General features: G+C 40.8%; 1 protein-coding gene across 1 annotated transcript; it reads left to right on the forward strand.

The window, feature by feature from the left end:
* The first annotated feature begins 728 nt into the window (after positions 1–728).
* kcnj19a (potassium inwardly rectifying channel subfamily J member 19a) lies at positions 729–26,495 on the forward strand. Its single transcript, XM_034219974.1, has 3 exons — positions 729–1,729; positions 15,785–16,001; positions 25,774–26,495. Exons 1-3 carry the CDS (start codon positions 1,058–1,060, stop codon positions 26,430–26,432), a joined length of 1,548 nt encoding a protein of 515 aa, XP_034075865.1. The 5' UTR covers positions 729–1,057; the 3' UTR covers positions 26,433–26,495.

The raw sequence follows: 26,495 nt of genomic DNA on the forward strand, positions 1-26,495 counted from the left end.
CTTTAACTTTATAGTTAATAATATGAAATGCAATAAGACATTGTATTATATCTAATTGAAACCAGGGCAAAGAGATCCAAGGGCATTGCATCATTTTTAAGGTGTCCTTTGGGAGGATACTTGTCCAGGATATCCTCCTCTCTAGCAGCAATCCAATGTCTAAATCAATAGAATGGCTTCACAGGAAAGAGGAGAAGCAACGACTTAAAATGGGCAAAGCTTTTGAATGTTACTGGGACATTTGATAAGATTTACTAATATGACACAGGTGAAAAGAGGCACACATAACTACCATAGCCCATTTGCAATTCATTCAGTCATTGTCCCTTGTATTCCCCTGTTTTAGATCAAATATGCACATATATCGTCTCTCCAGTAGATGGCAAAGTTTGACTTAAGCACAACTCCAATCTAGTTACTCGGGATCTCTGTGACCCTACATGCTTATACTTATAACCATGGAGCAACTACAATGTGAAGAGAATGTGAGCACTTATAAGTTATTCATGTAAACATTATTTACTGATAATATATAATATACAAACCAAGCCATATACGTTTCCCAGAAGAACTACAAAGAAGAGTCACATTGTCCACCTCTCTCACTTAACACACACACACACGCAGTCTTGTGTAACTCTCCCCTCCTCTCTCCCTTCCCCCTTGTCCTCGCATCTCCCTCTCTCACTCACACACACTCCCCTCCTCCACAGCCCACCAGAAGCTGTCAATGGAAGATCCTCGTATTTCGCTCTGCTGGTGAGGACACGCCAGTCAAAGAGAGTGGAGACTGAGCAGAGCGCACAGTACAGTCAGCGATATTCTGATGTCATGTGAAACAACTGGAAGAATATTGGATATTTGTATTTATGAAAACGGACCAGTGGCTTCAAAACACTGACATTCGCGTAATTTGTTTTTTTTCCAACGTTTTACGCGCGCTGAAGTGCCCATGGCGCTTTTTACGCACTGCATGTAACCAGTGATTTGGAGCCTAAAACTATCGTAAACATGGATTAAACAGCAGGTAATCTTTCTTTACTTTAGGAGAGCTGAAATGGCGGCACTTCGTAGGAAATTTGGTGAAGACTACCAGGTGGTCAACACAAACCGGGCTACCACTTTTGCTGCTCCGGTTAAGAAAAAACGCCAGCGCTTCGTGGACAAGAACGGTCGCTGCAATGTGCAGCACGGAAACCTCGGGGGAGAGAGCAGCAGGTACCTCTCTGACCTCTTCACCACTTTGGTAGACTTAAAGTGGCGATGGAACCTTCTCATCTTCACCCTAACTTACACCATCGCTTGGCTGTTCATGGCATCTATGTGGTGGACCATCGCTTATATCAGAGGAGACATACATCATGGCCATGGCCATGACCCTTCCTACACCCCCTGTGTGGCCAATGTTTACAATTTCCCCTCCGCTTTTCTGTTCTTCATCGAGACTGAGGCCACAATCGGTTACGGTTACCGGTACATTACAGAGAAGTGCCCGGAAGGCATCATCCTCTTCTTGTTCCAGTCACTGATGGGCTCCATAGTGGACGCTTTTCTCATCGGATGCATGTTCATAAAAATGTCCCAACCTAAGAAACGTGCAGAGACGCTCATGTTCAGCCAGGACGCGGTAATTTCTCAGCGAGACGGCAAGCTGTGCCTCATGTTCCGTGTGGGCAACCTGAGGAACAGCCACATGGTGTCCGCTCAGATCAGGTGCAAACTCATAAAGGTAAGTTCGAGCACCAGATTTTTCTGATGATAATAACTCTTCAGAAAAACTTGCTGAAGTGCGGAAGTTGAGTTAAAGTTAAGCACATGTTGTTGTCCATAAATCTACCTTCTTTCAATAAGATTAAATTCTTACATGTAAATAAATATTCAGTGCTCCAACTTATGATACTCCATGCTGCTGCATTAGTGTGAATAATCAAAGTATTGTTTACTATAGAGTACAATAAAAAAGGCAATTTATTTGTATATGCACAATGACTGCAGGAATGAATGACAGCTGGTAGCTCTGAATAATCTTCATTCCCTTTACCTTCCTCATCTGAGTCCACAGGAAAAGAAATAGCTGCATAATGCCGGTTTAAATTAACCTTTTGTTTTCCATAGCTTGATATTAAGCAGGGCTCACACTATACTTGTTAAACAAAACAGGCTTAGATAACATTACCATAATCCTCCAGCTGCAGGGTGGTGAGGCTGAGTGTCAGCAGGTGCATCTCAAACACTGAGATAAGACAGCGAGGTAGGTCTTTGTTGGAAGCGCTGCAGTGCCCAGCGTCAGTGGTGACACCTGGACAGAAAGATGTGTATCAGTAAATACATGTGGCAAAGAGATGGCCCCCTGAGAAAGACAGTATTTATGGGCCTCATATAGAAATTATTATTTTGTTTATCTTTGGGATTTATTTTCTTAAGTTTTCAACCCTTCAGATATACAATTACACACCAAAAAAAGAAAGGTTTCTAATCTGCTGTACAAACTTTGCTATGGTGGTTATCTACTAAGGATGACCTCAGCTGTTTTCAAACCAACTTCGCACACTGAAACAAGCAGAAATGCAGAAAATGACCACAAACAATTTGAAGGTCATGCTCCTATTATAATTAAGGTAATAGATCTTCTTTCAGTCATATATTGTAAGTCGCTTTGGATAAAAGCGTCTGCTAAATGCAATGCGATACAATACGAATGTAAATCCATGTTAAATGTGCAAACAGGGCCATAAAGAAGACCAACAGCATTGGTGAGGTGCTTGGATGTTGTTTATGTCAGTGTTCTCATCTGCACAGTCACACCAAGCAAGGATTGGTCAGCTTAATGATGCATGCAGGAAAGGAGTTATTCCTCAGTTAAAAGCACAGAGGAAATTAACGACCCAATTGACAAAAAGTCTATGCCAACTCCCTTCCTCTCTACTGTGACATGTAAGCTATCAGCATCTCCATCATAATTGTTCATTTTAGTTTATCGCCACACTTGAACTCAATAATAATCATAATCAGGAATAATCTAGATTTGTGTTGATTAAAAAGACAAAGGCATGCAAGGCATCAAATAAAAGGTTCAGGATTTGTCTCGCATTGAAGAGCCATGCACTCCTTTCCTACTGAACTGCAAGAAATACAATCTCTATAAATTCCAAGACCTCTCTGCCAAGCCCACATCTTTTTTACACTATCTCTCTGTGAAATACAATACAAAAACCAGCATCCACTGTGTGCTCGTTGGTGGCTTTTTTTCACAGTTTTGCTCCAGGGCTTTGAGGTCTAACCTTATTCTTCCGCTTCAAAGACTTTCTTACAGAGAATGAATTTCCTCAGCAGCTCGTTCAGGGCACAGAAAAATGAACAAGTCATTGTGCAACAACAAAAGCATGTTGAGACTGAAATAATCGTATATTGTCATATTACACATCAGATAAATTGTTTAAAAAAAACCTCAAATAATAAATAAAGTAGTAGTCATATTTTTTACTAAATGCTTTCAGTGCAATCCTGGCGTAGAAATGTTGGTGATGCTGTTGAACTGCTACCTTCTTCATGTCATACCTTTTCATATGAAATACTCAGGATGACTGGCAGACGAAGCATTTGAACTTAAATAACCACTGTGTGTGTGTGTAAAATATTTTTTTTGTTAATGATGCTGTATCTAAAAACAGATTGGATAAACAGCTCACTGACACACAATCTAAACAAATGCTCCTTATCTCTTCTACAACTTAATTACTTCCATGCTACCATCTCATGGTATAGCATCTCAAATGAATCACATGCAAGAGTTAGTTTCAACCAACCCAAATAGGTTATGTGTGAAAGGAAGCAGTAGCACCTTTGGTTTTGACCCTGTTCACGTGTTGGGGATGTTGACACAAAATATAGTTTAGTGCAATGCAGCGTAAGATTAAAGTAGCAGTTTTTCACTGACCATAGATTTGAAGTGGGCCTCTGGCCATCTGCCCACAACCAGGTACAGAGTTGAAGTCATTATTTCCTCTCAGTAAGGGCCACACTGCTCATTAACTCGGGAGGGACAGGAGAAAGCTTTTAGCCACCTGAGGTCAATAGAGACAGAAAACAAAGACATGGCCTTCATATCTGCAGCAAGAAGAAATAATATTTGTCCAACAGGGGCAATGATGAAAACCATTAATTCCTGAAGGCTTATTAGTCTGTTGTGTCTTGGGCTGTGGTCGAATATGGTATGTTTTGCTTGGGTAAGGTTCCTAACTGAAGTAAATGATCCAGAAGTATCTACGTGCAGCCATGGTAAGAGTTATTTTAAAGGAAAGGTGCTTTATTTCTTATCCCATTGAGTTTACTGGACCATCATTTACCAAAATGAAATGATCAAATATTCCAATAATTCCTTGTGGCAGCAAAACATATATGTCAACAACATCCTTGCAAGTGCAGTTTGGTTAAGCAGCAGCCTGTTCTGTAGTCCTTACAATCTGTCAAATATTTATTACATTTTTTTTTTACGGAAAATAAAAAAGGTTGTCCCTTTTTCACATTTAACATATCCCCATGTTGTTTCAGTAACCCTGGAATCATACAAGGTGACAAAGCTATCAGTGCAAATGTACAATTGAGCCGTCAGATGAAGCTGCAGGTGTTATTTAGTGCAGTCTAAATTCTATCAGTATAACTTCAATCCACAGAGCCCTGTCAGATGATAAGGCCTGTTAAAATTGGAGCCACTTGGTTCTGTTGTGTTTGGACACCAGAGCTCTGCTGAACTGTCTTGGATGATTACTGGGTAGCAGCACACAGGAGAAAGGAGAGGAATACACCAATCGAAGCTGTCATACAGAGTCCCACCATGAGCAGTTGAAATGCAGCTTTTCAGAGCCTCCATGGCAGCCTCAGAGGGCTTCCTGCTGGAACATCCTAGCTGAAAATATGACTCGAGTATTGGGAGGGTGGAGGAATTGATTGAAAGTGGTGAAAAAGCTGGAGAGACGTTTGTAGTAAGAGGGGATGCACAGAAAGAATTACAGCATTTGTTCCTTAATATTTTCATTGTGCCTCCTATTTCAAAGACATACAAGGGAAAGAAATCCTCTTAGATGTATATCTCCTTGGAGGATTGCAGGATGGGCTGCATACACTCTTCAACAAAACTGGAATTGATTTCCATTTCTCATCTAATAAGAATAGAGATGCAATTATACTATCAGGTTTTGGAGGGCTGCAGAAAGGCCTCGAAAACCTGCATTGATGAGAAAGAAGACTAGAGCCAGAAAACCTCAAGACTCTGGACTCCTCACGCTACTTTCACCTTTGTATGCTAAACTTAAATAATTCATAGTCTACACAGTTGTATAGAGTGTTTTACTTGGAGAATACATGCTCAAAATGAACAAGCGCACACAAAATCTCGAGTGTTTTTGTTTAAAGGCATTCCAAAAAAGGCCTGGGGGAGGTGAAGTGTTCATTATGTGAAGGCTGCAGACTAAATTAGATAATGCAATGTTATTTTTGAAAAAACATTATATCTTCAGGCTACTGACAATAACAATGTATGACAAATATTTTCCACACCCAAGTAGTAGTAGTAGTAGTATAGTCAAAGCAACATTTTTGGCCAAGAACATTGTGACACAATTTTTGCCACACCAATCGCTAAAGTCCCTAAATGTCACATTGAGGTTTTCAACTCTTTCCAAGGAGGCACATGGAAACCAGAGCATAATGCATAACAACTAGATTTCAGGCAAAGTAGCACCAAACTACATTTTAAAATCAGTTTTGTCTTGGTTTGACTGACCTGACAACCACCTTATTTTGGTGAGCATAAGACTCTACTGCCACATAATCAGTTTGACATGCATCCTTACCAGATTTACAATTGTATCTAGCAGCTTTTCACTTGTCATTCACCATCTTTATTTTTCAGAGAACCTATAGTATAAATAGAAATACCTTAAGTAACAATGCAGATTATTTATGTTATAGCTTTCCCTTTATAGCACATTTTGGACGTTAAGAGTGTGGAGTTTAAAATTGTTGGATTGGTTTATAGTTCGATTTGTTTGACAGAAATGTGTGCACATATTGCAGGGGTTAATAACTGCAATATTCATTTTGTCATCCATAATTTCATATGAATTCAGGTAGTCTTTTGTAAACTTTTTATGGACCATTTATGTCAGGTTCTGACTTGGAGCAGCTAGGCATGTGAACAGTAATTGGTCTTTCCTAGGATGTTCCTTGAGGCAGACATTTTCACAGCAGAAGAGATGCGGCAGAAGGCTGAAGTTTGATGTGTGTGAACAGCTCATTATTACTCACGTGAACCTAAAAACAGCTTGCCGGCAGGGGCGGCGGGTGCTGTAGGCTAGGGAGGAGGCTAAGCCTTCCCAAATATGTGTATCACTGCATCCTGGTAAAATACAAATACAATGTATAATGTCTGTGTCTTTGACATTAGCGCTGCTAGCCACCTGTGCCCTGTAGGCCTACTACGAAGCCAGTTCAACAGACCCTGGATATGTTTGAGTAACAAACAAACTAACAACAACAAACTAACAAACGAGATCTCGCTAAGCGGTCCTACGACCAGTGCTGGAATTGGGCCGGTACTCACCGGTACGCAGTACCGGCACTTCTGGTTCTGACCCATGGAGTACCGGCACTTCTTGCTCAGTACCGGCATGCTGGCGGTACTCCGGTACTCATGCACCGTGCCAGTACTCAACACTCTCCCGCCGTTCTTATTATACATCCATATATATATATACAGCCGCCCGGTACTCAGTAGATGCGTCATGAGGTGCCGAACGGACATTCTCATCGCTCTAACCGCTGGAGTTTCACAGCGGCTGTCAGCTGTTTACTCCTGTCATTCAAACAGAACGTGCTGGAGAGGGGGCGGGGCTTATCTTCTCCATGTAAATACTGTGGTGGAAACGACTATGTCAAAATTAACCTATTTGACCGTGATTTAATAGTAATACACGTTTCAAAATAATAATAATAATAATAATGCCGAAGTAACAACATACTGAAAACTGTTAGTAAAACCATGTTTTAATGCTTTACAATTTACATACCTAGATGCACGTGTGTTGTGTTTATGCAGTGCAACTCCCACCCAGTGGGTGGCTATGTAGAGTGATAGAACAGAGCAGGCACGCCCCCGAGAGAAGGAAAGCAAGTCACGTCACAAATTAGCATTTCTAAAATGTTAGCGTGGATTAATAAAAGTGCAAAAAGACAGCGGTTGTCGCCGGAAGAAACTTCAAATACAGAGAATGCTGTGCCTGTGTTGGAAATTGTGTCTGATGGGGAGCTTTCTTTGGTTGATCCTCCTGCTCCAAGTTCTAGTGCATTAGCATTAGCACTAGCTCCGCCGCCTCCTCCAGAGCCTCTAAAGTTAGCTGCTGCTGGCGCAACTGCCACCACCAACACCGGGCAAAGCGATGCACCTGACTGCTGGACAACGGACCAGGTGCAATATTTTTGCAAGACCAATGCATGGCTCCTTCTTAAAGATAAGAAGCTAGGATGTCGGATATGCAGAGATGTCAAATCTTTGGGAATACACACTGGACAAGGACTGAAACTGTCAACTGAATGGGGTGAGTGTGCAGTGTCTCATTTCGGTGTTGACAAGGGCAAACAACAAGCTAGCCTGAGAAAAAAAAATCAAAGAATATAAAGAATCACAAGCCCATGTAAAAGCTGCTGACATCCTTACATCTGCTTCATGTGAAACTATTCAACATCAAGTGCAGTCTATGCATAAATCTGAATTAGACACCACTATCAGAGTTTTTCGAACGGCATATAAAATTGGCAAACATAGCCGGCCATTCACAGACATGCCAATTGATTTGAATGTACAGAAACTGAATGGGCTGAACGTGGGCAGGGTTTTGCACTCCAATAAAACCTGTGGCGAAATCATCGACCACATAGCTCATGAGCTGAAGAAAAAAATGGCAAAAGACATTACAGAAAACCAAAGAAAACTCTGTGTTTTGGTCGATGAATCTACCACTATTAGTGGTAAAACGGTGCTTGTTGTGTGTCTACGCTCAGCATTAGCTGATGCTGAAGCCCGAAACGTTTTTTTTGGGAGCTGATCGAGTTGGATGGAACAACGGCTGATGACATCACAAAGGCGTTAATGGAGTGTCTTGGAAGAGATTTTAACGAGGACTTTTTAGGTCAGTGTTTCGTTTCTTTTGCATGTGATGGGGCTTCAGTCATGCTAGGGAAGAGAACAGGCGTTGCTACCCAGTTGTGTAGTAAATTCCCAAGCCTGTTTGTGTGGCACTGCTCCAATCATCGTCTAGAGCTGGCAGTTGGGGATGTGGTCAAGGAGGTCTCAGGGCTCAATCATTTCCAGATCTTTTTTGACAAACTCTATTCCTTGTTCCATGCCTCCCCCAAAAATCAGAGGCAGTTAGCACAGTGTGCGCAAGCAGTCGGACAGCGTCTCCTGGTGATAGGGCGTGTTTTGTCCATCCGCTGGGTGGCTTCAAGTGAAAGGAGCGTCAGAGCAGTCTGGGAAAACTACCGAGTGCTTCATGATCACTTCACAAATGCTGCAAACGACACGAGCAGGGATTCCAGAGACAGAGCAAAGTACAAGGGCCTGGATGATGTGCTCACATCTGCAACGTTTGTCAGCAATCTGGGACTGATGTACGATGCGCTCACAGAGCTCAGCGACCTCTCTCGGCAACTCCAAAAAAGAGAGATGACACTGCCTACAGCAGATAGGCTCTTAACTCGAGAAATACGAGTTTTTGAATCCATGGTCACCATGCCTGGCCCACACATGACTACAGTTCATACAGCTCTAGCTGAGAAGTCCTTCAAGGGTGTTGCCCTGCGTGAGAATGGCAGGCTTGTACAGATTCATGCAGGTCAGTTTTTCCGCAGTATGGTAGAGAATCTGAGACACAGAATGACTTCCACAACCTCCTCTCATGTCAGCACAAGATAAATCCCATTACATGGCCGGGAGGCCCGGGACAATCAGCTAATCCAGGACATGAAAGTGATCCATCCTGGAAGTTGGCCTGAAGAGGAGTTAGACGTACAGTATGGGGACGTAGAGGTGCTACGTTTGTGCGAAGTGCTGAAAGTGGACAGAAGAGAGACTGTTCAGGGCTTTCGCGAATACAAGGAAACCAGGGCATCCCGTACACCTGCTGCCATGGAGCCTCTACTGAAAGCAGTCCGAACCATCGCTGTCTCCACTAGTGAGTGTGAGCGGGCATTCAGCTGCATGAACGATATCCTTACTGCAAAAAGGAATGCTCTCTCTGTCAGCCGACTGTCCAGCCTGGTTTTCATTAAATGTAATGGACCATCACTAGGACAGTTCAATCCGGAACAGTATGTGAGGTCCTGGCTGGCAAAGGGAAGGAGAAGTGCTGATGAAAGAGCCTGTCCAGCTCCAGCCCCTGATACTGATGTCCCCAAGGCCTTCTGGAGCCTTTTCTAACAATGTGAAGTATATTGCAAAGCAGCTCACCCAGTGAGAAGACTTTTGGCATAATGTGCCGATTTGTACAGATCCTGGAGATAGAAGGACTTCAGACCAACCAGGGAGTTATCTGATCAGCTTGGTGTTCAATGTAACTCTTTACCATGGCTCAGACTTTGTTACTTGCAGTTACAGTTTCTCATTTTAGATTGTGCAAATTTTGCATTTGTTTTTACATGTTCTTTGTTCATGCTCTTTATCATTTTTCTGAGTTGGAAAGTTAGATTGCATCATAGTTTACTTTATACATATTTGTATTCTTCAGTGGTGAAGTATATTGCAAAGCAGCTCAGCCATGTGAGAAGACTTTTGGCACTTTTTCGTTTTTCGTTTTCTGAGTTGGAAAGTTAGATTGCATTCAAAATGTACAGAAATACTTAATTTTGTTAAAGCTTTTTATAAAAAATGCTTCTGACCAGAGCTTTGTTTCCTTGTCATTAATGTTGAACACCACCAGAGGGGCTCTCACTTGAAAAGGTCTCTGCTTCATGTGTCTTCAGCAGAAGATCTAGACTTTGATTGCTATATTTTCAGTTAATATTGACCTTACTGAGCTTTAGCCATATCCGCTGCCTATCATAAAAAATGTTAAGTACAGTGAACCTTTCTAAAATATACAGTAGTAAAGAGACAAACCCACCAGCATTATAGTAGCCAAATTCTTGTTTGTGGGCTGTATATATAAAATTGACTTGAAAAAGTTGCTGATTTTAGAGTACTGGCACCGTTTTCATTCCAATTCAAGCACTGCCTACGACGCTGGTTATCAACTCGGTAAATCAAGCCAGGGTTTCTCTCTCCAGCTGAGAGGGCGTTCACGGGGGCGGGGTTAGCTACATTTGACCAATCACAAACAGGGACAAGTGTAGCCTACTGACAGCGCAGCGTCATACTTCATTAATGAAAAGTAAACTAATATTAGACAAATATGAGCTTTAAACATCCATGACTTAAACATATAATCCAGGATACAAGCCACAGAGTTGCACCTGCAAGGTGAATATAGAACAACTGGTTAAAAAATAACTACCGAGTGTTTGAAAGCGTATAGTTTTATGATATCACTGCCCCTAAAACACGAGTGGATCTGACTTTAATTACATTTGACTCGAGTGTTTCGTCAACATAATGTGTTGCTTAAAATAATACTTCTGCATACAGTCTGTGACACTGTGAGTGTTGCACGGCCAGATACGGCTGGAGAAGCTGACTCAGATAAGGACATATGATATAGCCTATTATGATATTATAATAAGTGCGACACGTCGGCGTCTTCTCTGCATACGGCAGTTTAAACTGTATTTCCTTTATCCTGTAATATGACTTGAGAGATTTAAACTCCGCACACTGAGTTAATCTCTTTTCTATAGACGCCGGAGACGGGCAGCGTCAGGTACGAAAAGTTATTTAGCCTTCCCAAACCTGAGCCTCACGCGCCGCCTATGCTTGCCGGTCTTTCTTTCATATGTTTACCTACAGCTTTCTGTCAGCTGTTTCTGTGAAAGGATAATGGACAACAGATAAGTCCGGTTGTCAGTAACAGTAACCATGCCCACACTGACTGTGTAATCTTTCATTTTAATTTTAGCCTTCTATACACTCCAAACATTCTTACACCCAAAAGAAACGATATGCTTTCTAGATTTTCAACACTGGCCTCATGATAACTGGGAAATGGTCAGCATGCTCCCTCCAGCCTGTGTGGCAGGAAAATAAAGAGACAGATTCTCTTTAGCCTCAGTGTCTCTTTGTGATCGCCCATTTTAATTGTGAGAACAGCCAATCAGACAGCACGTGTTGTAAATAAGCTGCATTTCAGTTTATGATATCGTAAAACAGTAGATTGTAGTAGCAGAGGAATTGCTGTTCACCAGGTAAACAGACAGCTCGAATGAACTGTAATCAGATCACTACCAGGGGTTTTCAGTTGACTGAAAACAAAAAACTATTAACAATTTAAACAACAATTTTGAATGATTGCGTCTAAATTGTCAGTTTGGCTGTATGGAGATTAATATGTTGACTTTATAAACTGGTCAAATGCAACTGCACAAATCTGCTTCAAGAAGGTTATGAGTTTTTGGTATAATGATCATTTTAGATGCTGTAGTTTGATGGGTCTGTTAAATTGTATTACATCGCACAGATTCTGTTATTTAGCCCGCCCTAATCGAAATAAATGGGGTGGACACATAATAGAACATCTGTCAGTCTAACAAAAAACAATTCAGCAGCACGACAAACTACATCCTCCACAGAATCATAGAACTTGTTGTATTAAATAAACAAATCTCTTAATTTTTTTTTATAAAACCAATACAAGAGTCCTGCAATTAATTCCGCCTATCTAAAAAGGTATTTTGTTCAGTTAGGTACACCCAGAGCCCTAGAGAGATAAGAGTTACGACACTCTGAGAGTGTCGTAACTCTTAGTATCTCTAGGGCTCTGTTAGGGCTCTGGGTACACCTATCCAAAAATAATGAAGGCGGAGTCTATTCTTTGACACAAATGTAAAATGTATTTTGTTACGTTCCCTCCTAAACTAGGGGTACAAAGGGAAGTAACAAAACACAAAATCTACCGGGCGAGAGAAAAAGGAGAGGAAACTGTCCTTTGAAGCCACAAAGTGATGCTTTAATTCATGAAAAAGAAAATTCCAGCCAATTCGCAAAACAAACTTAAAGTAACTAAGAACAACTTTCTTCTTAAAGAAAGTGACTAAATTAAACAATACACAAAAAGGCAAACTGGAGCACATCTCCGAACAATTCACAAAAACACAGGCCTCACACAGAGACAGAGACAGAGACAGAGACAGAGACAGAGACAGAGACAGAGACAGAGACAGAGACAGAGACAGAGACAGAGACAGAGACAGAGACAGAGACAGAGACATGCAGCCAGAGGAGAAGGCGAGGAACCACTGCAGCCTTCCTCAGGTCCTTTATGTAGGCCCTGATTGGGGATTGGGAGCACCTGGGGGAGAGGCTGCACCTGGAGACAATCAGGGAGAGAGAGAGACACACACACAAGCACCAACTGCGGCACGTAGCATATATATTTACATATTTCCATTTTCGGAGTTCAGTAGAAAAATGAGCATTGCATCCCATGTTGAGTTGTCCAATTCATTTCGCTCTTGATCTGATTTGAACAATAGATCTCACTTAGTCTGCCTGAATTGTCTGAAATGTAAGATGGCCCCACCTTTTTTAAAATTCAGCGAGAGGGTATCTGGCAGAAGGGAAGCCATGAGATGCCGTTAGCTTGTCAGCCGACCTGATTGCCTACAAGCACCTCCACCCACTCTCAGGCTGCTGATTGATGAAGGCCAGGCAGAGCATGGAGTTGAGTTGGGTAGGAAGATCAGGCCACTTTAGTTGTCATCCATTTGTATTTATCACCTGTCTTCATCCATGAGCATCATGCACACAACTGAATCAGAGCCACAATGCCTTTCTAATGATAATGAGCAGTTATTGTGTACAGGTGTTCTTGCCGCAATATCACCCAAAAGAATAATTAAATATGGATTTTCCACAAGTTGGTTTTGATTCATCAGAGCTCAGTGAGATAAATCAGATCATTTGTTAGTGTGGTATTTACATACAAAAACATCTGTATACAAGCTCAGCTTTCTAAGGATCTTCGTGAAGGAGAAGCGTAGGAGAGTGCCAGAGCGATCTGTGTAAGGAGCTTTGCCTGTCAATGTTGGCATACAGTCATCCATCATTTTAATTTTAAGCAAGGAAGACAGAAAGAGAAAAGCAGAATTTCCCTGAGCTAGCATGACATAACCCACATCCACCAGGTCCTAAAGAGTAATCATTGGCCTGTATGCACCTGAACAATGCCCCGCTGACGTGAAAGTGGTTTTCCAACATAAATCCAGGAGAGCAGCTCATTGATATTCACAGGAGATAGAAATAGAAAGCAATATTTTCTGGGAAAGCAAAGCCTGTTTACTCACACTTCATTCATAGTTAGCTTCTAGGGAGCTATACGCTAGGGGGGGTAATGTCACTGCGAGGTCAGGGTGTAGTTGTGCTCCGAATGTGAGCTGCGGCAGTCAGGTCTGGTTGGAAGACAGAACCAGAAATATAGAGAAGCCAATTTATTTATGAATTAAAATAATATGCTCACACTCTGAAACCTCACAAGAATCTCTATCTTTCTTATCTTCCACTCTTTCAAAACTATTGACTACTACTAATAATATATATATTGTTTTGTTATCAATGTTGGACCAGAAAAAAATGGAAATGAAAATGGATCAGTAATAAAAGTGGAAGAAAGGAACACCATGTAGACATTTTTTTTTCAAATGTTGAGTATTTTGGCATGAACAAGAACAAAAGATCCAGAAAAAGGCAGAAAGAGTTGTATAGAATAGGGTTGGGAGATTTGTATGAACTGTTGTGAGAATGAATGTGTGGGTGGGTGGCTAGTCACTAATTAATGGTTGGATGTGATTTAGGAAAAATCTTTTGCTTTCAAATTTTTATTAGAAAAATAAACTGTTTTTGTTGTTGTAATTTCCTCTTTGTGATATTATTTTAAGTAGAAAAAATAAACGCTTACATTGAAAACAGAATAAACGTACTTATCTTATGCTTATGGAAATCCAACCGGCTCCTCATTATCTCAAAGGTGTTGATTTGCAAAGATGACCTTCGCAGGTCAGATGTTTTCTCTTTAATGGCATGGCAACACGTTTCATTATTTCTTTAAAAAGGGGTCGGCCATTCCTTCAAGTTTTTATACTTAAATATTTCACATAGGTTTTAGGAAATCCACAAGCCTCTCTCTGACAGCAGATGTACAGTAAGAAGATGGCCCAACATTTAAGGGTGAATGCAGGGTAACACAGGCAGCCAAGGCAAACGAGGAGAACAGGTGAACAGATTGATTAGACAGAATAAGACAGGAAAGAAGAAAAACACATTCAGGGCTTTGTGTGTGTTTGAGCCTCATCTGGGCAATTAAATGCTTCTGCACCAGTTAACACTCGGTGAGCCATTCCTGTCCAAACACGGCTATTTCATACATGCAAGTTCTTCTAAAAATGTGAGTGAAGCACATATTCTGTGGCCACTGCTAACAGGGCACACATATATATATATATATATATATATATATATATATATATGTATTTTTCATTTTTAAGAAATATAAGTAGTCTTTCTTATCATAAATATATAATCAGACACGATACGATTCAACGAAGCAGAAGAAAAACAGATGATTATAAACATTAAATTACTGGATGTAATTAACAGATCACAGATACATTCATTAGTTAGATCCAGGGGATCATTAGAAATGTTTACTGTTGCAGACCCCACCCATTTTTGCTAATATTCTATATGTTGTCAGGGATACTATAAACATGATTTAAAAGTCAACAAAGGTTGTGTCCCACAGAGCCATTTTATCAAAGTCGATTTAGCTTTTTTTGAGGGACTTTAGCGTCCATTAGCGTGCAGGCCGACTGTTGCATCCGAGGTTAAGTTATATACCATCACCCTGCTCTGGAGGAAGAGGCTGAGCATGATATTCCTCTGCTTCCCTTGAAACTAGATTTTTTTTCCAAGCACCATGTTTTGGCTCTTGAGATCCCCAAATTGAGCTCAGGGGATACGTTTAAAAATAGTCCAATAAACAGTTCAACTTTTGCACGTTTCCAATCTCGACCTCCCCAGTCAATCCATAAATCCTTAGATTGTTGCATCTCTTTTCTAGATAAAATGGAAACAATGAAATTCAAAGATATGTGGAGAGAAAATATCTTTCATCAGCTTTCCAGGAGGGTGATATATGTTGAATAATCACACTTTGAGACTGAATATTAATGTAGAGGTGCTTCATTTTTTGATACCTTATACTTAAAAAAATTGCAAATTAAATGCGCTTTTACGCATAAATATCCAGTGCCTATGCCTGGATAGGGATTCTTGTCGCGTTGAAGCCGTCTATGAGTTATCATAATTTCTACCAAACTTCTCATTCTCTTACTTGTTCTCATTTAAGTTGCAGTTTGAGACAAGCAGTGGTAAACATATCCAATCATTCACAAGAAAGTAAAGCTAAGACAAAATAAAAAAATGTAAACTTAGAATCTCTGATTAATCACTTTAAGATCCCTCATATTAAATTAATTTTATAATTACCCCATGTTGCTTATGTATTGATCCGTCAGTACTAACAATTTGACTATTTTCTGTCTTCTTCTTTTCAACTCTCTCTCTCTCTTTCCTGCCTCTCAGTCTCGTCAGACCCCTGAGGGCGAGTTCCTGCCTCTGGACCAGTGTGAACTGGATGTTGGTTTTGGGACAGGAGCAGACCAGCTCTTCTTGGTTTCACCTCTCACTATTTGCCATGAAATCAATCCCAAGAGCCCTTTTTTCGACTTATCCCAGCGCTCCCTCATGAACGAACAGTTTGAGATTGTCGTTATCCTCGAAGGCATCGTGGAAACCACTGGTGAGATTCTTCCTGAATTAAACTCCTTTCCCTTCACTGCACCTCTTTCATTTCATTTTATGTGTATCCACTTATATGCCATTCTCATTTCTTCTTTTCTTCACTCTCCTTACTCTCAATCTAAATGTAAATTCCTATATTAATATGAACCCACAAAACATTCTCGTATAATAGATACTGCGCAATCTAAACTCTGAGAAATCTAATTTCCCTGCCTCAGTTTTGCATATTTGAAGAACACAGGAAATGAACAAAATTGAATAAGAACACTGACACCATGATTTAATTACGAGGGATATTTTATTACAGCAGAATCGGTTTAAGCCCACCCTATGCATAATAAAAGCCTGTGGTCATGGATGCGTGTGTCACTTGGATGGATGACCCTGGGTCTTGGTTGAAGTTCCACTACATTTTTCAGATGATGACTGAGAGCAGAGGTAACTCTGAGCCTGTGAGACATTGTTATACAGCCGCTGCTGTTAACTACAGGCCGCTGGAGGACTCTCACTGTTCTCTCTATGGCACATGTAACAGAATGATTCTTACCTTAAGTCCAAAACTGAAAAATACATATCCCTCCTTTCTTATTTGGTCTGCTTCCATCCATCCCCTAGAACCCTCATTTTGCTTCTTTTGTAGAAGAAACCACAGAGCTGAATAGTCTTAGAGCAGGAGGGAGGATTCAGCAGGGAAGCGTAAAGGCACAGTCTGTGCTCTGTTGATAATGCCATTAAATCAGAGGACAGCCAGAAGTGTAGTGCCGCAGTGCTGTGGCCCTCGGAGCTGAGGAGTAAAGAAGGGAAGCCCTGGCAGTGTCACATTCAATGGGCCACAATATCCCATCATCCTCATGCTGACACACATCCCATTAACCCTGTTAATCCAATAACACATTAACAGGTATTCCCCACATGCTGTTCAGCTTGTTGATGGTGTCCCTAACTCACACTGTAAAATGTTTGGCTGTAAAATTACAGTAAATTACTGGCTACTAGTTGCATGGATTTCACAGTAATTTACTGTAAATATTTCACAGTAATTGACTGTAAATATTTCACAGTAATTTACAGTATATATTTTACAGTTAATTAGAATAAAAGTACAACTAAATACTGTGACTTTACAGTTGCCATGCCCATGGAATTACTGTGATATAGCAGTACAGAGCTGTGGTATTATGGTACCTTGCTGTACATAAATTACAGTAATTACCTGTATGTTCACACTATTACTGTAGAAGTAATGCAACACAGTAGCCAGTAATTTACTGTAAATATACAAATCTAAATCATACGATAATATATTGTAAATTTGACTGGGATTGTACCATAACTACACAATTCAATCAGCTCAATCAACAAAGAAAAACAAAGAAAATGCCCATTTAAACTTGTTATTACTCCATTGAAGTGCAAAGTACATTTCACAGTGTCTTGGAAATGTTGTTACGGCCCCAACCTCTACTCCGCGGTAGTGGCTCGTGCTGAGACCCGCAACATGAAAGAATACACGCAATAACCGGTACTTGGTAACGAGCATTTATTGATAATCAGCCGTTTGCTCACACAAGCGAAACGGGAAACAAAAAGAGGTCTGGAGGAGTGGCCAAAAGGAACAAACAGAAGGAGGGAAACCGAGCCAGCCACACCACGGGCCGTAGGACCCAGATCTCCCCCCTAACCAGAAATAAATTATAAACCCTGTGGGAAACAAAATAAAGCCGCAAAAACTGGTCTACCAGGTCCTCCAGGCTAAACATAAACACATCTGCAAAAATATGGCCTACAGCTCAAAATGACAAAGAGGTATTCTAAGGACAGTGTCTCCGGCGTTAGGATAGGCGAGACATCCTTCTCCTCCAGCTTCTCTTTATATATACACGGCTGAGTGGAATTTGGAACACCTGGGCAGAGACGGAGCCAGAGGCAGACCAGGTGCACCTGGGCAGAGGCGGAGCCAGGGGCAGACCAGGTGCACCTGGGCAGAGGCGGAGCCAGGGAGACAGAAAACAAGGAGGGGAGCACGTAACACATGTCTACACAGACATCCACTCAAAGTCAACAATTTTTCTGAAGAATGTGCTGACATGGGGGTTTAAATTGCCATGCCTCTTTTTGGCTTTCGAGCCCGTCTCAGGGTTAATGCCCAGGAAGCACCTGAAAACAATAAGCCAAGACAACAATTTCAATTTACATAGATGTATGTTGCCTCATTTATTTTAAGGCATATGCAGCGGTGCCCCTTTCAATTTAAGTAAAACCTGCACCAAAGAAAGAAATTAGTATTTAAAGCCAAGCGAGAGCGATACAAGCAAGAAAATCACTTAATTTGTTGTGTTATCACAGAGGATGGTCTGAATACAGTATTTTACAATGAAATAATACAGTAACATGTTGTGAAATCCTGGTAATCATTTATCCTGTACATTCACAGTAATGAACTGTGCCTGTATTGATTTCACTGTGACATTCTAAATTACAGTGTTATATTGTGAACATTACAGGTAAAGACTGTAAAGTGGTAGAACAGTAATTTATTGTAAAATATTACAGCTAAATATTGTGAAATCATGGTAATATTTTACAGTGTAGACTCAACATCAGCACTGTATCAAATACACTATACTGTACAATACAAGTATTTTGCCATCATCTAATCAATCCAGTTCAGATAATTAATTGTCTTGAAATAAATGTTTTTCACCTTAAAAAAAAGGAGGTTGGGACCTAATCCAAAATCGGCAATTCGGAAAACATGCGAAGACCAAATACATTTTCAAAATAGACCCGATGATTGCTAGACCAAATTCATATTCTGTCAATACAACACATCCTCACTCCCAGGTCGGCCTATGTTGACGTTATGTCAAGTCCCCTGTGTCGGCTTTTTCCAACGCAAGAGGGGGGCGGCCGTGTCGGCTTTTTCCAACGCAAGGGGGGGCGGCCCTTAGCGTACATTTTCAACTTTCCGGGATGTCCATAGGCTTCTATAGCTCCCTAAACGTATGTTGTAGACGACTTGAGATCGCGAGCGAATGCTACCTGAAGATCCATTCTCACAGCGTTTATCAACCTTTTTCTTACTCAATATCAAGCCATACTTATTGTTTTTACTTCTTTATTTTAATTGAATAATGTAGGACTTTTGTTTCCGTCAGTTATGGGGAGAGTAGGGGCTCAGAATACTGAAATCTGTATTGTTTCATCGTTTTTTTTGTATTCTTTTCTAAACCACACACTGCTATTTACTCAACAATAACACATAATTACCCTTGTGTTTATTTATTTGTTTGATTAATAAACACAAGTTGGAGTCCATCAGGACCGAGGGTCGGAGCTGCTCATAGTAGTTGCTTTAGATAATTTTACACCCGGAAGTAAGTATTCTCTCCGCTTCGCTTGACAAACCCCGTGATAATAATAATAATAATAATAATAATGCATTACATTTTTTATTAGAGCGCTTTTACAGGTGCTCAAAGCGCTTTACAAGTACACATTACACATATTAGACATGTAAGAGTCATTACTGCGGACACAGGAGCAAATGCGGGTAAAGTGTCTTGCCCAAGGACACAACTGCCTGACGCAGTGGCGGCCGAGGCGGGATTCGAACTGGAGTTCACCAACGCCCCTTGATCTGATGACCAACGCTCTAACCACTGCGCCAAAACTAGTCCTCAAGCTCTGTGATTGGATGTTTGAGTGTGCACCGAGGGTTACGCCGAGCGTCGAATTGCACTTTGAAATGGGATGGAACCACGGCAGACTGTCCAAAACTGGATTTGAACGGGATTTAAGCTCTGGGGCCTCATTTATAACGCCGTGCGTAGGATTCACGTGGGAAGGTTGCTTACGTAGTAGAAATCCAAAAAATAGGTAGAGAAATTTTCCGACATTTTCCGATTCACCAAACATTGCGTACCGGCGAGGAAAGTGCGTACAGCACTTTTTACGCCGGTTTCCCTTTTATAAATCACAATCGACTCGAAATGAGGTGCAGCTTTTGCGGGCTTCACGTAACGCCCATATTTGCCGATTAATAGTCAAAGAAACGCCCATTCATTCATTCATTTTGACTGACTTTATGAAGAAGATAGCAGGAAATGACGACAGAACAGCTAAAAAAAGACATCTCACACCGTGTCAGATTTTGGTTATTTTGGGGAGGTCGAGATAAATCATATTGTTTGGTGGATGCCGTTCGAACCAGAGTAGCAGCATGGAGGTCGGATCGTCACCAAAATAAATAAATAAGTGGTCCGAAAAAGGTTCATGACAAAAAAAATACACATAGCCTTCCTCAGGCAGTGTGTTTGTACCGGGGACAGGATACACCCCCTTGATGAGAAACTATAAGAAATGATCGGGGAATCCCTCCGGAGTGGATAATGACGACTGGATCTGAATTATGTTTTCGTATTTGGTGGTTTGTGTCCCAGCTGTCGATCAGCTGTGCGCAGCGTCTCCACTGCAGCCTGTGCATCTCAACCCCCCCCCTCCCCGCAGCAACTCTATATCCACCAGTTAGAGGAAATACAACTAATATGTTGTGTTATATTAGCTGTACAATTTACCACATATGGTGTTCTTAGTTTCCATACCTCCTGTGTTTTACGAGCGACTTATCAAGTCTTAGCAAATGGCATAAAACATGATTAAACATGGTAGTATATAAAACCATGCTCGTACAACCTATAGAAATGCAAAACCGCATCATTTATGAGAAAACATTTCATAACATTAACAGAACATATTCAAGGTGGTTTTAAATAACATATCCGTATTTATTTATTTCTCCAAGTTATGTTTTTGTGTGCACTGAGAAGTCTCAAACAGGCGTTTGTTTAATCATTTTAAGATTGGCTTTAATCAATGTTTGAAAATGAATTCTTCATATATGATAAATGAGAGGTAACATTTTATTTATGGTATTATTTCCACATATTTCTCTCCATTCTTCCTTCTGCCAACGGTGTCGCAGTTTCTCGTCTCTCCCGTTTTTGTGCTTAGTTCGTACGCATGGGTTAGAGTTTGCGTGGAGGACCGCATGTTTTCCTGTCAAGTTAGTATTTAATAAATCGCAAACATTGCGTAGAAACTGGCGTACACCATTTTTTGAGCGCATATCCCTTTATAAATGAGGCCCATGGTCTTATGTCTGTGACCCCTCCTGTTGTTCATTGATAAGCCTGAAACATGCACTTGTCAAGGTTCAGAGGCACATTTTGCAAATATGGCAGTAGCCATCGATCATCTTAAGATAAGATATACTTTATTGATCCCAAGTTGGAAACATTTGCGTTACATCAGCATGTGTAACAGTTGTAAATATGCAGTGGTGTTTATTTGTAAATCATTTAGTATAATCACACAAATGCTGTGTTTTATTTAATAATGCTGTGTTCTTTATTTATTGAATGTTCAATACCTGACAAGGTCGGAGATTAAAAACTTGGGTCGCAGGTTCCTCAACAGTGCATTACAAGACATCTATCAATATGTGTGTATACCTCCACCATTAAACTGTTCTATTCTGCACATTTCTTATACTATCTACATACATCTTATAAGAGTATAATATAATATCAGTTAAAATAAGTGCTTAAACATACAGTAGTTAACATTGCAGGAAAGCAATATATTAGTACTTTGTCAGGCTTAATATTTATACCCCCAAAGCTTTTTTCTTATTCAAAATAAGACCTTAAGGCGAGACACGGCAGGCAAAAACATCGTTTTTCAAGTACTGGTCCATTTTGAGATTTTGTGCTATTTTGATTCCATAACATGTTTTCTTTCAGGCTTTTGGAAGGAAAACGTACAAAATACACATTTAAGTGTTTATTTTACTATAGTTTGTCTATTTGCGTCTGTAGATTTCTCCTAAATTCACCAAAAGTTAGCATTCTAACGTAACATAAAGTACCGCGACCGCTGTGTGCACCATGTCAACAGAGGTATCGCTGGAAAGCTGTGTCTCTCCTGCACAATCTCATCGGATCCAAATATGGTCATTTCCTTTATATCAGCAACCAATCGTGAAAGCACAAAGGGGTCTTAAACCAAGAAACGAAATCTCATTGGCTGGTGTCAATTTCTGACAACGTGATTCGTTCAGATGCGTCACGTGGTGTGCTAAAACACTTCCTGGTTAGCTTTCAGCTAGAAATTGAAATCTCAAAATGCCAAAAGAACGGCGACAAAAACGTTCACAGAGAAGACGACAACAATTGTCACTTGCACAAAGCAAGGTTATATAAAAAAAAATGACCCTGAAAATGAAATACCTTCACGGAGTGCGTCGATGTGCAAGCTGTCATCCAAAGAACAGGAGGGTTTAGCTAGCGCCTCACTGCAATCTTTAAAGGTCGTTTTCTCAAAATGAGTTTTTTCTCCTACCCTGAGTTCGAAATTTCAACTTCAGTAGCACGTACATACACCAAACCTTCCAGTTATATTCCCATCAATATTATGAAGGCTTTTACAGAAGGGTTTGTTCATATATAATTCATAGCCTGAATTATACAACATTGTATACCTAAAAACATGGCGAAAATGGATATTTTAGGGCTGTTGACAGTATTTTCTGATTTATGGAGTGATAAAAAGAGATATCCAATATCCCTTCTGTAAAAGCCTTAGATACTAATATGACTACAAAATGAAACAATCATTTTGAATCTGGCTATATCCAAAGTTCAGATTTCGATTCCTGAAATGTGTTAAAATAGTGCATATTTAATGAGATAATGGTTAATTTGCATATTTAAACATGCTATTTCAGAAACTTGTAATACAAAAGACAATTGCCTTATTGTAAGTAATTAACTGGAGAAATGTCTAGCTGATACCTTTAAGTTAAAAAAATTACCCTATTCACCTGGGGTGTCTCGCCTTATTAACCTAAAGTATTATTTAATGTTTCAAATCAAGTTTTATTTATATAGCACATTTATAAACGATTTTTGGTCGAGCCAAAGTGCTGTACATATAATAAAAATAGCCTACAGTAGAGACACTTTACAGAAAATACAATAGCACAGATTGTTCAGAATATCAGTATGAGAAAAACGACACCCTCTATTCTTAGACCCTCACATCGTACAAGGAAAAACTTCCAGAGAAAACCCACAGTTTAAGGAAAAAAATAAAAGTGTAAATAAAGCCTTAGTTTGTCTGTCTGTGTCTCCTATTAATATCTAAATACAAATAATACATTTCAATAACGTGCTTAAACCACCAGGTGTCCCTTTCTATCAGCTGTGCGCCGTTATGGTGTAAATATACCAATATAGGCCTTCTGATTGGATCAAATATAAAAGTCAGCCGAATTAGTATTGATACTGCAAGGAGACTTATTGTGTGAAGAGAAATTGAAGATTTTGTTTAATTGCTGATATATTTATGATACACGTCACATATTCACTTTCTGCGGCAGTTGTTCCTGTTTGTCTAGAAGTCTTCTCATCCGGGCTCTATAAATAGCGAACTACGGCAGATAGTAATATTTAATGCAGCCGAACCGTGTATTACAATGCCGTTATGTGATGACTCCTAAGAGAAAAGCAAGCAAATTCGGAATAAAGTATTATTTTATTTAAAACAAATGTTTTCGTATTTCACATCAACAGGAAGTCCGGTTAACTAAAATATCCGTGCGGAACAATAACCCAACCCATAGATCCGTGGGTGAATAATGTCAATCACCACATTACACACATCCCTTCACATTTACATTTTAATTTACATTAAAGTATTTCGTGAGGCCTTCTAAAATGTTTTAAAATATAATTAGGGTTGTAGTTGAAGAGTTTGTAAATTATTGTGTTGCCTAGCAACGCAATTGCACAACGGCACGTCCATTAAATAGCCTAGATACAGATACAGATTTCAGTATTCTGAGCCCCTACTCTCCCCATAACTGACGTCAACAAAAGTCCTACATTATTCAATTAAAATAAAGAAGTAAAAACAATAAGTGTGGCTTGATATTGAGTAAGAAAAAGGTTGCTAAACGCTATGAGAATTGATCTTCAGGTAGCATTCGCTCACGATCTCAAGTCGTCTACAACATACGTTTAGGGAGCTATAGAAGCCTATGGACATCCCGGAAAGTTGAAAATGTACGCTAAGGGCCGCCCCCCTTGCGTTGGAAAAAGCCGACACGGCCGCCCCCCTCTTGCGTTGGAAAAAGCCGACACAGGGGACTTGACATAACGTCAACATAGGCCGACCTGGGAGTGAGGATGTGTTGGTCAATACAAATGGACACGAATGGAAAGAGCACAGTAATGCTGATAGTAGCATGATTCACCAAGTAACAAGCGATTGATGCCGAAAGAGCAACAATTAATGCACTAACTCTCTATGAAGGTTACACATATATGCAGATGACATGTCTCTCTCTTTCTCTGTTCATTTAGCTTATTTTTGAGTTGACATTGCCCGATTGAAATAGACTCTCATGAGAAAGGCAAAGCATAATAATTTGTTCTGTAAACAGTGCCAGTGAAAGCTCCTGCCAGCAATTTTACGTAAAGTCTCCTTCAGGGACGCCCTCTTTGCCGTCTGCCAAGTGTTTGCATAGTTGTGCTGAGGGCTTTTATTTTTATACAAGATGAAGTAAACATTAACCAGCTGGTTGAATACCCATATGACGCCTGAATGATGAAACAACACTGGCAGGCCTGTCAGGCTCTAACCCCACAAGGTTTTCCACTGACCGGTATTGTCTGCAGATAAACAGATATTTATGGAAAGAACACAACTCAGCTCAATATTTACCCTCGACTCCCCATTGTGATTAAAGCCAAGCCTCTGGGCTAATTAAGAAAAAAACAACTGTAGAACTGACTTTTCTATGGATAAAGATGAGTAGTGAGCCTGGAATAGCATCAGGCTATGACATAACACTCCCTCAGAGGGACGGACTCAGACTCTACAGCTTACTGTAGTTTTTAACAGAAAGGCTCAGGTAGAAGCTGAGCCACTGGAACAGAGAGAATATAAAAATGTACGGATCGTGGAAAACCTACAATAAGCATCAAAATGTCAAGAACATTTTAAAATAAGTTCTCAAGGTTGTAATCTTGTGTTCATCAGACACACAGACACTACATTACAGACACTAAAGACCCATGGCTCTTGACATTGATGTATTGATGTACGGAGGGTGCTGGGGGGCTGCTTGTTTTGTTGTCCAGACTTGACAGGCAATTATCACGACCAATGAGCCACACTGATAACAAGCCCCACCAACCTTTAACCCACATTAACAGCACGCAACAATGGGAATCACTTAGCATTACAGGGAAACAAATAGCACTAATTTGACCTCCAGGAAGGAACATTTAGAGACAGATTAACATCCCGTTGTGAAATGCTATACAAAGATGTCCTTTGTCTAATTTCAAAACAAAGTTATTCCATTTGAGTGCATTAGAAGTGATGATTTGGACGGACAATAGTTATAATTGTTAGTTGAAATATCTGTGTATCATCTTGCATGAACCATTTGGGAAATGGCAGGAATCCTTCCAAGTGGATTTGCATTACTCAATCTCCAGTATGTGACTAAATGCATCTAGGTGGTAGATTGAAAAAGCAGGAGCATGAAGCGGTGTTTCCATAAGCAATAAGGACGAGCCGAGCGGAAAAAGAGATAATGGGAGGGGATGCTGCCCTTTCACATTCCTCCTAACACTTAATAATTGTTTTAATGGAGCTAAACTCCATTTACTTATTACTACCCTGTTACTCTCTCCTAGGTATGACATGCCAGGCACGGACATCATATACAGAGGACGAGGTTTTATGGGGTCATCGCTTCCTGCCGGTGATGTCCCTGGAGGAGGGCTTTTTCAGGGTAGACTACTCTCAGTTCCACAGCACGTTTGAGGTACCGACTCCACCGTACAGTGTCAAGGAGCATGAAGAGAAAAATGCACTGCCCTCACCTCTCTCCACTCCCACCCACACACTCAATGAGAGTCACGGTGCCCGGCGTGACCGGGTGTTTTCCGTGGATTGCATAAACACATCTGAGGATAGAAGGGGAGGGGCTGGGGGTCGACTGCCGAGCAAGCTTCAGAGGATGAGTTCTTCGGGGAAGGATGACCTGCAGAGGAAGGTGCTCCGGCTCAGCTCCCAGCACTCGGAGAAGGCCTGCAGCACAGGAGACCTGCCCCTGAAGCTGCAACGCCTCAGCTCCTCGCAAGGGCCCGAGATGGCAAACCAGCTGGAACTCAAGGCCCTCAAGGTGGGCTTCGAACCCATGACCCAGTCAACTGGAGACCTGTATGAACCCAGCTTAACGCCAACGCTGGCCCCGGCTCCGGTGCCCGTGTACAGCCCTCTGCTGTCAGCTGGACGGAGGCCAGAGGACAACCTGCCAGCAAAGCTCCGGAGGATGAACGCTGACCGCTGAAAACCATAGACAATCCCAACAACACATTCCCACTGACCTCCGTCAAGAAGAAGAAGAAGAAGA

This window comes from Gymnodraco acuticeps, unplaced genomic scaffold (assembly GCF_902827175.1).
Source record: "Gymnodraco acuticeps unplaced genomic scaffold, fGymAcu1.1, whole genome shotgun sequence".
Lineage (NCBI taxonomy): Eukaryota > Metazoa > Chordata > Actinopteri > Perciformes > Bathydraconidae > Gymnodraco > Gymnodraco acuticeps.